We start from the raw sequence: 15,368 nt of genomic DNA, 5'->3' as shown, positions 1-15,368 counted from the left end.
GAATTTTTACACCCAAAGCTATATGTAAAACTCAAGTTCAAAAATTGTTTATTCAACAAATAGATATAAAACAAATACATATAATGTTGTACTGAGCAGCAAAATAAATTTAACAGCATTACCCTCGCGGAGATGTTTAAGCTGGCGCCTCTTCAGCATTACTGGGTTGAAACATTGGTATCGCCCCGATATTCACCGAAGGACGGCGGAAAACCCGTAAAACCACCGCCAGGTCACCACAGTAAAATAAAATATAAATATTAAAAGAGTAGACTGAGGATAAGAGCAATGTATAAAATTTAAAATACATAACTAGAATATTTTTCCCACTACTTGAGAGCTTTATCTTCTGAGGTATGCGATGCGGTATTTTCCAAATGTCTATTTCCAATAGTTCATAATAGCTCACATGTTCTCTCACAATAATGGTAGAAATCACAATTCCTCAATTCGCTTGAAACGACGTCCGAGTCAAAAGTTTTGTGGGTGGACGTCATCTCAAGGGTACAAATGCGTCACAGAATGGGACGCGTGCTTTCGCGTAATGGGGAGCGGGGAAGGAATTGTTTAGGGTGAACTGTCGTGACGCGGATCCAGGTAATTAGCGAGGAAAGGCGATGGCTGGCTTAGCGCTCCTCGTCCACTCTCCCAAGAGGATACACATACATACCGGAGGCCGTAGTCCATCCCGCTGAAGTTGGATCATTGTTGCCAATTCGGGCGTACTTTCATAGGTTTTCAAAAATGTTTGCGCCGCTGCTATGAGAAGGTGCGCATAGTCAAAAAGCTGAGACAGCTCGCCATGGTACTGAATTTACCCCACATGCAACAAAATTCATAGTTTTATACTATACACTGAAAATTTAAATATTAGGTCAATATGATTTATTCTTATTTCGCAAGAGATGAGAAATATCATGAATATTGTAAATGGAAAATTTATTTATCATGCTGTGGCCATTTTAATTATGATAACGCTAAATAAAATTGCATTTTTATTATTTATTATTAATATTTACAGTTTACATGATATTAAAAATCGCGAGGGATAGCACAGAAAAGTTATGAATGTGATTGATCACATCATAACGATTATTTTGTCCTCAGATAACTATCCAAGAAGGGAAACTTGTCTCTTAAACAAATTATTGTCAATTAATATACCCCAAACTAACCTTTACCTACCTATTTTCACGGCATCATCGTCCTATGAATCGTGCCCTTTGACGTCAACAAGGTCACCGACGGTGCTTGTCTGCTGAAGGTCAGTTCCTCCAATATGCTGCAAACGTCAAACAAATTATGACCGACCCTCAATCTGTGAAGCTGAATGGCTGTGGAAGTCACCGCAAATTTTAGCTAATTTGACCAGAAATATTCGACTGATGAAGGCTCTTAGGGGAGAAACCTAATGTATTTAATGGTATATGCCGCAAATGAATGCTTCCAGTCTGGAAAACCAATGGGGTAGTGGGTGAACCTTGGGGAATTCTTCCTGTGTTCTCGAAACATTTGGGGCCCATTGAAAGTTGAGGGGAATAGGAGGGATTAGAATGACGTGGGAGGTAAAGGCATGGGGGTGTGAGGGGAGGGGACTTCAAACCTCTGTCTCGTACGCCGTACGCGTTCAAAATCGTTTCGTAAATCCTTCTCCTACCCCAATGGGCTGGATTTCACTCCTGAGCAGCTAGTCTTGGGCGACAGCTGGATACCTTCCTGCTCCCGCAGTGACGTATCGCCGCTTGCTTGGGTGAGGTGCCTGCGTTGCGAAGATGAACAGGATACTTCATTTGCTGTGTTTTGTCGGCCTCTTGGTACTTTCGGCAGCGGACCAAATTCCAAAGACGGACGACTGCGAATGTGTCCCTTACTACCAGTGCACCAACGGTAGCATCATCGAAGATGGAGCCTCTCTCATTGACGTCAGGTAAGTCTCATTCGAAGCCTGTGGTTATTGCCAAGTCTTTATTCTTATTTCACAAGAGATGAGAAATATCATGAATATTACGGATGGAAAATGGGTTTATCATTCTGTGGCCATTATAATTTTGATAATGCTGAATAAAATTGCATTGCTATATTTATTCTTTATATTTACAGTTTATAAGATATTAACACTTGCGAGGAATAGCACAGAAAAGTTATGAATGTGACTGTGTTAGTGACTGAAATTCTTTTTGTAGTGAAAAAACCTAGCATGGGTGTGAAGGAAGTTTGCACTTGACGTGAGCGCACACGGAATATTTGGCAAATATTGTGGTTTATTGCGTAGTGCATGTTGGCAAGCACGAAAAGATGAAAATTTGTTATCTTAGAATTTCCCGAATTATTAGATTCAAAAATGTTTCTCGGGTTTTCCAACAGTTCTCCATGTCTCCCGACGTTTCGAGCAGCGACTTGCTGTTCATCCTCAGGGTACCTTCTGAATCAAGGGTATCTCCTGATTCAGAATTCAGGGTATCTTTTGATTCAGAATTCAGAAGATACCCTCAGGATGAACAGCAAGTCGCTGCTCGAAACGTCAGGAGACATGGAGAACATTAACCGGTGGAAAACCCGAGAAACTTTTCTACAGATGAAATTTTTGTTCACATCTTTTAACGTTACTAAAGAGGGAAAAATCTCTCATCCACTGCCTGTAAAAAGGAATTTCATCGAAATTTTGATTCGTTGGAATCGTATTAAAGACACAATGTAATTCGGAAATGTCATAATTAAGATGGGCCCGGCATGATAAGCACATTTTCCAATAATAATATTCATGATATTCAATTTCTCTGGCGGAAAGGGGATGAAGCAAGTTAGCCTAATATATAAATTTGCAGTTTATAGTATAAGGTAGGCATTTTGTTTCGGCTGAGGTACATTCAGTGCCATGGCGATCTATCACAAGATCCCTGCGTCATCAGTTGAAACCAAAATGATTGAAATGGTGCGACATGATGAAGTCTGCTATCCTACTAAAGCATATTTTTAGGAAATCTTCATTTTGCCGGCCTCGGTGACGGCAGGATTTAGTACTCGCCTGCCAACCTGAAGGTCGTGTGTTGAAGCCCCGCCTGGGATTATTTCCCCTAACCAGGGCATGGTTATTTGCTGTCTTCCATTGTTAATTAATTTATTTATCAAATTGTCCACATACAGCATAGTTTGCCATTTTATAGTGGCACAGTATAACAAACTTTAAAAGTACAAGCACAATCAAACATAATAAATTCAAATAAATAACAATGCATTGAAAGTAAACATATTGACCTTAAGAGTTTCTATTGAGGTAGGAAAGAGCGCGGTTTGTAAAGGAGTGGTTTGGAAAGGAGAACGGGTTAATGTGATCTGGAAGGGAGTTTATGAGGGAAGAGAGGAGGGAGAGGATGGAACGTTTGGTTGGTGACAATCTGGGAATGGGCATATGGAGGAGCGAAATTGCTGAAGCTAACATTTTAAAGAGAAAAAAGTGCTGTTTTTGGGGTAATGAATATTAATAAATAAGTAAAATTTTTGTTAGTTAACGTCATCTAAGGGATGTAACCTGTGTTGGAAGGCCTTCTCATGTCTTCTTTGTTTACAGGAGAAGGGTTGTTGGGTGTGAGAACTACTTGGACGTGTGCTGCAAAACCCCCTCGATCAAGCACGAGCCGCAGGATGAGGGTCGCGAGGAAGAGGCGAATGATTTCGAGGACAGCGTGTACGACTGCATAGGGCCGTGTGGAGTGCACCGCCCAAAAGGGGTGGCCTTCCGCATCCAGGGGGCGACGGACGGCGAGGCGCAGTTCGGAGAGTTCCCGTGGATGGCGGCGCTGCTGCAGAAGACGGAGGGTGCCCCTAAGAAGGGCCTCCGGCGGTACCTGTGCGGCGCCTCGCTCATCCACCCCCGGGTCGTCCTCACAGGGGCACACTGCGTCCATGGGTGAGCAATATCGGTATTTATCTATAGTGTCCTGATTACGAAAATGATAATTTTTTTGTGGCGGAAAAACCAGCAAATTACCTAAAGAGCGAAAAAATTGGGGGAATAAAATTCTTTGAAAAGTGATCTTTTGGGTATTCAAAATATTTGCATGATTGCGTTTTCCATAATATTACAAACATTTTGAGTACCCAAAAGATCACTTTTCAAAGAATTTTATTCCCCCGATTTTTTCGCTTTTTAGGTAATTTGCCGGCTTTTCCGCCACAAAAAAACTATCATTTTCGTAATCAGGACACTGTTATGAGTGTATTGGACTAAAAAAATCGTAAAAACACGCGTGTCCGGAAAGTACATAATTACTGCAATATCTCTGAAGTGATGACGCTTTCTAGATTTACTCCGCGTGTCTCCATTGTGTCGGCCGTCCCGTCCGTTGCTGTTGGCAGGGGTGCCGATTTATAAAAAATATTGGGGGTATTGCCCCGGGAAATTTGATAAATGATGAGTTTTAAAGTTTTTTTAAAGCATTTAAGAAGAGTCATATGATCAACAGTAGAACCCTGAAAACTCGACTCTCGAAAACTTGACACTCCGGGGAAAATCGACAAGCCTGACGCATTTTTTCCTCCCCCCCCCCCCAAAAGAAATTCCTGTGCCCCGCGTATTTGTTCGGTTTTCTGTGCAATTATATTTGAGTTATAATCGGGTCTTGAACTAGGGCGGGACAGAGCATAGACCTTGAATATAGCTAGATGGCGCTTTCCACTACTGAAGCATAGGCGGGCGGTGAAGGAAACATGAGGTCACGTGCTATGTGGCAAAAAAAGTGGCGGCGTTCAAATCTTTTTAATCGCATCGGCATAAAAACCAAGAATATTGTGCTCAGCGATATCAATATTTACCTTTAATATGAAGAATTGCTAATTATACAATAATAAAATGTAGCATTTCGGTTAATGCGGATCAAAAAAGTTTCTAATTACCTTAAAATACCGATTTTTTCGCGGGGTTTAAAAAGAAACTCCTTGCCGATAACCTCATGTCATAACGTAGTCTCACATACAAAAAGGATAACGGATTCCCATTAATGGTGAAATTTATTCTTTTCCAAGCATATTTTACTATATTTTTGAGCGTAGAGAGGAGAAAAATGGATAACATGGCGACGATGATTATGACCTGGGCAGTATCTGCAGGTGAAATTATGAACTTACTCCTTCTCATTCATAATGCTATGCGAGTACCATCAAGTTACGCCTGAGAAAAGGGTATTTAAGGCTGGTAATATTACGATAATAGGGACTAAGCAGTCCTAAATTTAATGAAATGTTAGATATGGAAATGACTCATACGTAAAGAAAAGCACCACTTGTACATATTATGACCACCTACCAGCTGTTTCTCATAATGGTTCCTCAATCAGAGGCACTGAAGAAATTTACCTTCACGTATTATCGGAAGCAATGGCGCAATGCGGGGGGGATACAACCCCATCCATCTTTTCACACCTTCTTCACCTGTTCCATGCTATATTCAAGGTCTATGGGACAGAGGGCACGTGCCTCGGGTGGCAGATTTCACGGGGCGGCAATATTAAAATAGTTTAGTTTTTTAAATAATTTAATTCTGCTAATTAAATTATTTAACAATAATCATTAATTTATAAAATATTAAGCAAATACATTAATAAAAATCCTTTGTAGCAAACATGCGGTGTATAATTTAGATCACCGCATCTCAAAAAATAGTCAATGTATTACATTTTAGTGGTGGGGGGAGGTGGTGAAAAATAGTTAGGGGAGGAGACGGCAAACTGAGCAAACCCCCCCTCCCCTGACCACAGTGGCGTAGCTAAGGGACGTCCGGGCGGTCTAGACTCCCCCTACGAAATATAAAAAAACGATTACTTTGCTTCATTATAAAAGGAAACAAAATATTGAAAAATCGTGAATTCTTAAAAGATTTCTTTGAAAAATGGAAGTTATTTTGATTGTGAAAACTGTAAAAAATTAGTTTAACACCCATTAATTAGTACCATGTTTTTCAAAAAATTTTCCTGGACCCACGTGGTTTTGGACCCCCCTCCGAACGAAATTCATGACTACGCCACTGCCTGACCAAACTCCTAGATCCGGCCCTGGTTTTCGTATAGAGTTGAATGGAACGATGGTTGGGGATAACGGATGGAACCTTGGTGGGGGATAACGGATGGGACTTCGTTGAAGTTCTCGCGGGCCACTGTGGCTGTTGGTGATGTGTTTCGGGTGCACTCCGTGTATTTGTTCGGTTTGTTGCATGACGTTTCGCGGCTTTTGCTAGTCCCTTTTTCATAGGGAATGAGGATAGTCTTTCTGTGGAGCGTATTTATATGAAAAAAGGTTGAAATGGGAGAGTTTCAAAAGGGGCTGTGGTTTAAAAATCAGCCACGAGTGGGATAATATTTAATTTTTCTTATAAAATAATTAAACTGTAATAATTATTTTATAAATTATTAAAAAATATTATAAATAAAAATTATTTATAGGAAACGTGCCGTGTATAATTTAAACTACCGCATCTCAAAAAAATTGCTTACCCAGTACTACTACTCCGGAAATAGGTGCACGGAATACGGAAGGGAGAATTTTGAGAGGGAGTGTGGCGTAAAAATCGGCCACAGGTGGATGATGCTCTAAAAGTATGCAAAATAAAAAAAAACTCTTACACCCCTCACCTTTCAACCTCCTTCCGTATAAATACCCTCCACAGAAAGACTATCCTAAATTCCCTATGTAAAGGTGACACGCAAGGGCCACGAAACTTCGCGCTGAAACCGAAAAAATGCGCGGGGCACACCCGAGAAAAACGTCGCCAACAGCCGCAATGATCCGCGGGAGGGTGTATCGTTCCATTTACTCGACACTAACACTCGGGCCTGAACTAGGAGTTTTGTCAGGGAGGGCAAAGATCAGTTTGCCGCCCCACTCCCGTTATCATTCCTTCTACCTCCCAGGATTTTAAGAACGGTCCGTGATCTAGTGGCTACGGCGTTCGGCTACGGTTCCCAAGTGCCCGGGTTCGTAACCCGAAGGGGGCAGTTATTTCGGTCGGCCTCGGTGACGCCGGAGTAACGTCCCCGACAGCCAGTTCGTGGGTTCGAATCCCGCCTGGGTGGGTTAACCTCCATCCAGGACATGGGTCTTTGTGATTGTTAAAATAAGTAAATTGTAAGAAAGGACTAATTAGTCCAATATTCGCTTGAAATAAATACGACATTATTATTATTATTTATAGTATATATATTATTTTATTAATATTATAATTGTTACTTTTCTCCTCCTCCTCCTTAAAATTAACACAACCGTAAGCTATTTTTTAGATGCGGTAGCCGAATTTAACCATTGCATGATTGATATACCTACAGAATGTTTATTGATATTATAGTTTATCAATTTGTATACTAATAATTTTCGTTTAATTTTGATGCGTAGTTTTCCGCGGCGTTGTCTAGATGATGTCTCCATGTTCCTGGGTTTCACCGCGTGGATTTTCTTTGTGACGACAGTTTCGGAGACGCCGCGCCGGTTGGAATACCGGCGAAACTGTCGTCACAAAGAAAATCAACGCGGTGAAACCCAGGAACATGGAGACATCATTTTCGTTTAGTAATTCAATTTAAAAATTTAAGTAATTTAATAAAAATAAATTTTTCAAATTTTGCCGCCCCATGAAATCTGCCCCCCTGGGCAAGTTCCAGGTGTTCTAGTTCCGGGCCTGACTACAAATCAAATACATCTGCATAGAAAGCTAAATCTAATGGTTTTCCCATAGTAGAAGTATATTATTATTATTATTATTACATAAATTGATACAAGTCGACCATGAAGTCGGGTGGTAACATAAATCAGGAAGTACATTAAGGCAAAAATATAAAATGCAAAGAACCAGCTTGGTTGATAGGTTACATCACACACAAAAATATACATAAACCAAAATACAAAAAAAAATATATCAATGGAAGGATAAAAAATATACCAATATAAACCCTTTCAGCGGTCACCCCATATTTTTTATGTTTACCCATTGGAGTTTCATTTTATGTTCGTCTCTTCCCTACTGTGAAAAATTACTCCAGTCAACATAATGAGATACCTCAATGTGCTCAATTAAATTTTGTCAGGACTCATTTATGCTCCTTGCCTTTAGGTGAGGCTTTTGCGTAATATGTAAAGAAGATAATTTCCCCCGGGAATTTAACTACAGTTTTTACTCTTAATGCATGCTTTTAATAATTTCCACTAGACAGTCCAATAAAGTATACAAAATGTTTTATTTTCATCAACAGTAATGTTTCTTGGTGTATTATCGTCAGCGCCACTAAAGTGCCCTTTGCAATTCAGGCCAATCGAGTTTTTTAGGGAATGATATGCTAAAAGAAAATTTTACTGGTCCCAAATTCTATGCAAAAGGATATGTATTGATATCTCTTTGCCGCGTTTCCTAATTATGGATACATTTTCTTTATTGAATATTTAATCCGTATTTAAGAATATCGTGGCTAGCCACGGTGATACCATTACTGAGTTGCGCGCAACATTAGCAAAACTGGCTAAAGCATTCGACCGGGAATCGGGAGATCCGGGTTCGAATCCCGGTCAAGGCAAGTGATTCTTTAGATTTTTCGCATAGCTCATATTGTATGGAGAAATAGTTGTAATTAAGTTTCCTCATAACTATTCCATGAATTATTCTATCGCTAATTTTTAAAAAGCCCCCAAATATGATTAGACAATTTTATAGGACTGAGAATCTTTCCGTTCGGCATAACCAGCTCAATTTTTCCGTTTTCCTTTTTTACAGCCACAATATCTCGTCGTTGGTCGTGCGTGCTGGGGAGTGGGACTCGCAAACGAAGAAAGAGATCTACCCGCACCAAGACAGGGAGGTCGCCAAGGTGATCATCCACCCCTACTTCCAGAAGAAAAATCTGTTCAACGACGCGGCACTCGTCATCCTCTCTGCGCCATTCAAACCAGCTAAGCACATCGGATTCATCTGCTTGCCCCAACAAGGAGAGGTGCCCCAACCAGCGACGCATTGCATTGCAAGCGGATGGGGGAGGGAGAACTTTGGTAAAGGAAATTGAGTGGGTTGGAGGCCGAGGGGTACAAGTGATTTCTCTTTTCTATACAGAGTTAGGTACAGAGTTTAGGTATAGATAACAAACGAGATCAATTACATACTTAGTAGTGCATTCGATTTTCTCCTCGATGTCAGCACAGAACAAAGACTCACTCGCTTCCTTCGCAACCAGGTTTTTGTGTATTTATTCTAACAATTAAATTTACCAAACTCTGTTGAGAAAAAAACCATTGTACCCCTTGGCTTCCAACCCACTCAATTACAGAGGAAACCAACGCTTAACCATGTATTTATGTATACCGGCATGGTGAAAACTTTACGGAGTCACCCACAATACACAAATTGTGCGAAAATTCCACCGAAAAAAAAAAATTTGCCTTGACCGGGATTCGAACCCGGATCTCTCGATTTCCTTTAGAGTGCTTCAGTGAGTTAATCCGTCTTCCCCTTCTGTGGAATTTTCGCAGAGCTTTGCGATGGTTCGAATTAGGCTGAATTCACACGGAGACGGAGTCGAGAGAATGTTCGGCAAGGCATCTGGTCAATATACATCAGGGAATAGCAAACGTGTGGGTTAAGGGTGGATTGAGATTGCTAGATGCTTTCAGCTCGTGGAAATAGTAGAAGTATTTAGTTTATAGGGTGTGTCTGCGGCTAAGGCCACTTTGCACCATTTACTGATAGGAAACGAAAGAAATGGTTGTAAAAAGACCACTCTGGTCTTCCAATATGGAAAAAACTAAAAAGAGTAGCAATTATATTTCATTAAAAAGTTCGGTAGAAGGTAAAAATCTGACGAGTTGAGTGACAGCTTTCAGCTCTCGTTCTCCATGCAAATCCTGCTGTATGTTCGATTCGCCATACGACCTGATTTTGCGATCGTTTTTTTATATTTAAAATTTTACCGATTGTCACTATATATTTATACGTATTGTTATTTTTTATCAACTATAATCCATAATATTTCATATAAATTAGCACTCGCGGATTGGATAAGGCAGATCTTTACACATATAACTCGTCAGTGAATAATTCCGACCTGATTTTGCGATCGTTTTTTTATATTTAAAATTTTACCGATTGTCACTATATATTTATACGTATTGTTATTTTTTATCAACTATAATCCATAATATTTCATATAAATTAGCACTCGCGGATTGGATAAGGCAGATCTTTACACATATAACTCGTCAGTGAATAATTCCGATTCAAAATGCAATAGAATTCACTTTGCAATTGGTACCTAATAAGGAATTAATTTTGTAAAGCAATAATACTCGGTTTTACATTTTTCTAAAAAACCTGATCGTGTGCCAGAATTTTACTTAGTTCTCACAATATTTTTGTAATCAACTCTTCCCTACCTAAATACGTCTCCTATGCCACGGTCTTTATCTCTTTCACTACTCCTTTATACCTCATAATAAAAGTAAAAGCTGCCTGCTCGGTCTATCATAGGTGTAGATTTGAGTAGATAACAAATGGGCTAAATGAGCGTCTCTAAATGTTAAAGCAAATACTTATGGTATGTGTAAGGACGGAGCCGATAAATAGGTCAAAGTACAGTCTATTAAACAGCCAGTGATGTCTTATCTTTCTTTACACTGTCTGTCTTTCCAAATTTTTCCTTCTATTAATGTTTCTATGATAGAAAGGCCTTTATATAATTTCCTTATTTGTTATCAATTGGTTGTCTGTCAGCACTTAATAATATCTCATAAATATATAATTGAGGTATCTATTTCCTGTTTAGTGCTCGCCGTTTTTTGACTCAATCTCGGCAATAGTTGCCTTCAGGAATACTGTCGTTTATTATTCCAAACATATCAGCAAAAATTAAATTTCATGATGGAGTTTTTTTAAAATAAAAATTATTGATTTGTCTTGCAGTCAAGGAGGGAGGCTACAGTGCAATCTTGAAGAGAGTTGACCTTCCAGTTGTGGAACGTAGTAACTGTCAGCGCAATCTCCGTACGACTAGGCTTGGAGCGTACTTCAAACTTCACCAATCATTCATATGCGCTGGAGGAGAGGAAGGGAAAGACACATGCAAGGTAGGTGATGTGAGAAATGAATACAACATGTTTACCACCTTGATTTTTTTGTGGGAATAGAATGCGCTCAGTATTTTTGCTTAAAATGAAAATTATCTTTAACGGGTGGAAAATGTTTCATCTTCGCAATTCTTGTCGGCTCTTACAATTAGCTCTAGATAAATCATAGTTTTTTCAAATCGCAGCTTTCTAATCTCTTGGTACCAAACTCGTTTCCAAGTAGAAGACCTGTAATGTTTTACTAACTTCCTAAATTCAATAACTGTAGATGTACCTTTCATAAGGCAAAAGGGATAAAATTCATAATTATGACGAAGATTAGAGTTACAATTTAACTATACACTTCTATTCTCTTGTAATCTTAAGGCACGTATGGCCTTTGTGACTCCATTAACCATACCAGGATCGTCGATCAAAAGTTGAATAATATCGCTGGCGAAGGCGGTGCTACTCAATCAATGCATTGAAACATGCCCTGATAGCCACCTCGGTAAATCACTCCTTTTTTGTGCAAACTACGAGTATCATCTCCCCACCTCCCTGAGCAGCCAAATCTTGAACCAGTGCCTGATGATGAAGCGACGAGCCTTTAATCTTTACTTCCACGTAACTCATTTGGATATAGTAAGAGTGTTGCTTAAATATACTATGGAAGACCTACGTTATAAAACACGTCGTTCCACGATAACTCTCTACATCTCTCGATTGCTACACAACCGTCATAAAGTACTGTACCTGATGATGATTGTATAGCAATCAAAACACGCGTTGTAAACTGTTAAAAAAATAGTGGGTAATACGATATCGCTGTTTATCATTCATAGATATTATTATATAGAGATTTTATAGTTGTCTAAAAATTTGTAGAATGCTGATCGAATTCGTCCCATTTTTTTCCTCATTAGGGTGACGGAGGTAGTCCATTGGTGTGCCCGCATCCGGATGAACCAGAGCGCTACGTGCAGTCCGGTATCGTGGCATGGGGGATCGGCTGCATGAGTAAAAGCCCTGGCGTTTACGTCAACGTGGCGCTCTTCAGGGATTGGATCGACGAGCAGATGCACGAAAACGACCTAGACACTACTTTTTACTCTCTATGAATCTATTGACAGTGGACTTTGCTGAAGGAATGCAGTTTTGCACTTCTTACTCTTAAAAGTCTAATTAAGTGCCAAAAAACTTTTTAGTCATTTTTTTCCATGCCTGAAAATTATCTTAAAGTGCTATTTTATGCCATTGATTTCCATTTTTAAGTGTAGAATACATTAGTTTTTACCAGAAGCAGGGAAATTTGAGAGCTGAAGACTAAAAGACGAGCCAATTGTTTATAAATGTAAATATTATCAGATCTCAAGGATGTTTAATAAACTACTTAGATATTATATTGTTATTTTTATTTACTTAAATGTTGGATATATCAGACAGCGCCTTGTGGGCGCACAGTCGAGTTTTGTTTAATGTTAAATGGCCTTTTTCGTTAAAATAACGTAAACTTCTGGAGGCATCTTTCGCAATAAGTATTATTTTAACTTCTAATCACTCTAATTGAAACTCTTTAAAAGTGAGAAAACTTAAGTTTATAATGAATGGATAATGGAAAGGGTAACATGGTAGATGATGTAGACAGTGAAAGATTACTCCATTTTGTAGAGGACTTTATTGTCTGAGTTAAGCTACTTTAGGAAATTTCCAATGCTTCGTTAAAAGTAATAAATAATTTATGGTAATTATTAATATTTCATGGTAAACCTATTAATTTTAGGCTGAAAATAATAGATAGGAAATGTTAGCGGTGGCGCCCATTCGTTTGAAGGAATTGATAACGTGTAGTTAATGAAAGTTCCACCAAAAATAACAGCTCTTCTTGAGATTCCACTTATTGTTGAATTTTATTTTCCTTTCCATTAAATCATCTTTACTTCTAAAACATTATTTCACTTCACATAAAATTCAAATGTATCTATAATAATTTAAGTTTCATTCTCCCATTCAGTGACAAATAACGTGGTTGTCCATTCCCAGCTGCGCGATGTATTGATTGATGTCTCTCTCCATCAGGCGCCGCAGAAAATTTTCCTTCGCTCACAGCCCTTTCGTCCAATGGTTTTATTCGATTGATTTATCAAAGGTATACTTTAGCGAGACATATTAGAATTTTTTTAGCTAAATTGTGTTTTCATTTAAAAGGGCATTACGAATACATTGCTTTTATGCAACGCTATCTGAGCATTACGCTGCGATTTTTTTCGTATCCCCTGGAGTTTCCCTCTCTCATCAAAGAAGTTGTAGTGGTACAGCGTCAGTAAGTAGCATATTTTCTTCTAAAATGCTAATTCTTCTAAATGCTAATTACGTTTGTCACGCATTTTGACTGCTGAGGAAAACGTACGGGGAAGAGTGACACATCATTAGTAGTTTTCGGCATAGCTAGAGAAAGCGGAGATTTTGCTGTGTACGGCCTATGGGGGCAGATTATATATCTTGAGCCTTTCAGCCATTTAAACTTGTTAATTAAGAACTGTAATGCGTATTCCTAAATAAAAATATTTGTTCATTGAATATAAATTTCAGTTATGCCTTTAAAACATGTCTGGATTAAATCCTAGGGGAAGGTCATCCCACTAATGAAAGGACTCCCTTGTAACAGGCAATTAAAGTTAGCGTCTTGACCAACACATTGGGTAACCCACATTACATCTACGTATCGACCTCCTGGATATAAGAAGACTTTTGCCGGTCGGGCGAATCTTGACTATTGTTGGCGACTATTTGATTGGCTAAAACACATGCTATCATCTTAAAACTGTAAGGATACATAGTAGGCCATTTTCAATATTCGCCTTTTTCCAAAAAATAAAATATCAGCATTTGCAGTGAATTCAGATCAGATCCTTTGCAGTGATTTTCTTGCGAAAACCAATCGCTTTATTTAAAATCACTAACAGATATTGAATTGCGTGATATGATGCGTGAATTGATTTTCTTTTACCAGAATTCCGAGTGCAAATATTCCGTAGCCAATGGGCATTTGTCAGTAATTTAACATCGCCAATATTATCGAATGGTCTCGAGAATAATTCGGCCTTTTTTCATGAAGTATGTTAGCGCTGGCTGATTACACGCAGCAACATCGTTCGGGCGTCAGCAATCGCTGCTGTCGAGAAAGGTGGGGTAGACCCGAGGTGAGGATATCCGTTGTCCTCGCCGGAGCATCAGTATGATTCTTGATCATGACTCATGGTGACTATGGCTCGTGGGTCACTGCAAATGCCTTCTATTTAACTCAACTTTGAAAAGTGACACAGACCAAGCTTACGAGTCAGCCAATGGGGTGGGAGAGAGGGTTGAAAGAGCAGGAAGGGGATGGGCTGGGTGTGGTGTCTTGAGTGATGGCTTCCCACCCCGTGGACTCCGGTTCAAATCCCGAAAGTGGCAGAGAATATCAGACTGCCCGATCCCTGCTTGAATGTAGTGTGGAGGGAATTTCAAGCGCAAAACTCCGTCCGTTGAATTGGCCGTTATGTTGTAGTCCCCTTGGCGCCTTTCGTCAATAGCAGGCTAATGCCGACGCCGGGTTTGTCTCCACCCTTCCTTCCATACCCTCTCTTCACGGCGCAAATAACCTGTCGGTCGTTTCCTCCAAATATCACACCAAGAGCCTGAGAGTGGTTATTGAATGAGAGGAAGGGGGGATATTACATACTGGGGAATAAAGCTTTCACGGACACCCTTTCCATTCATCTTCTACCAGTTTCATTGAATTCTTAACCAATACTTATTTTGGTTTTAATGTGTGGTGAATAATTTAAGCTTTATGAAATATTATCCGGCTTGACTCCGGATGTATGATGTATTAACAATAAAAATTTTGAAAAACCAATTGTGGCGGAGTTGTTTATTAAAGTGTGTAAATAACTATTGGTGTTTTAAATTTTATCATGGATATTTAAGCATTTATTAACCCATATTAGTCTACCGATTGGCTGCATCTCGCCATTCTAAGCATATCAGGCTATTTAAGAAAATCCTCACTCCCTTGTCAAATAACCACCAACGATACCATTCAGTGTAGGCTATATCGGTAGAGTCATTCCGAGGAAACACATTTATATATCACCAAGAAAGTTCAGGTTAGCTGATATGGTAATATCTAAACTAAGGATGACTGTGGGGCAGTATAGGAAAACCTTAATCATAAAGCGATGATAAAACGGAATAGAAAGTTATGCTTTGCCGAAAAGCCCTTCAAATATTTTAACCAATAAGCATTTCGGTGTTAG

General features: G+C 39.3%; 1 protein-coding gene across 1 annotated transcript; it reads left to right on the top strand.

Annotated features, from left to right (window-relative positions):
• The first annotated feature begins 1,636 nt into the window (after window positions 1–1,636).
• On the top strand, window positions 1,637–12,470 carry LOC124155864 (phenoloxidase-activating factor 2-like). The gene is made up of 5 exons (XM_046530018.1): window positions 1,637–1,927; window positions 3,569–3,907; window positions 8,750–9,021; window positions 10,925–11,088; window positions 11,994–12,470. Exons 1-5 carry the CDS (start codon window positions 1,773–1,775, stop codon window positions 12,186–12,188), a joined length of 1,125 nt encoding a protein of 374 aa, XP_046385974.1. The 5' UTR covers window positions 1,637–1,772; the 3' UTR covers window positions 12,189–12,470.
• Window positions 12,471–15,368: the final 2,898 nt, after the last annotated feature.

Source organism: Ischnura elegans, chromosome 3 (assembly GCF_921293095.1).
Source record: "Ischnura elegans chromosome 3, ioIscEleg1.1, whole genome shotgun sequence".
NCBI classification, from domain to species: Eukaryota; Metazoa; Arthropoda; class Insecta; order Odonata; family Coenagrionidae; genus Ischnura; species Ischnura elegans.
Note: the sequence above shows the minus strand (reverse complement) of the source record. Positions and strands in the feature narration are given on the sequence as shown.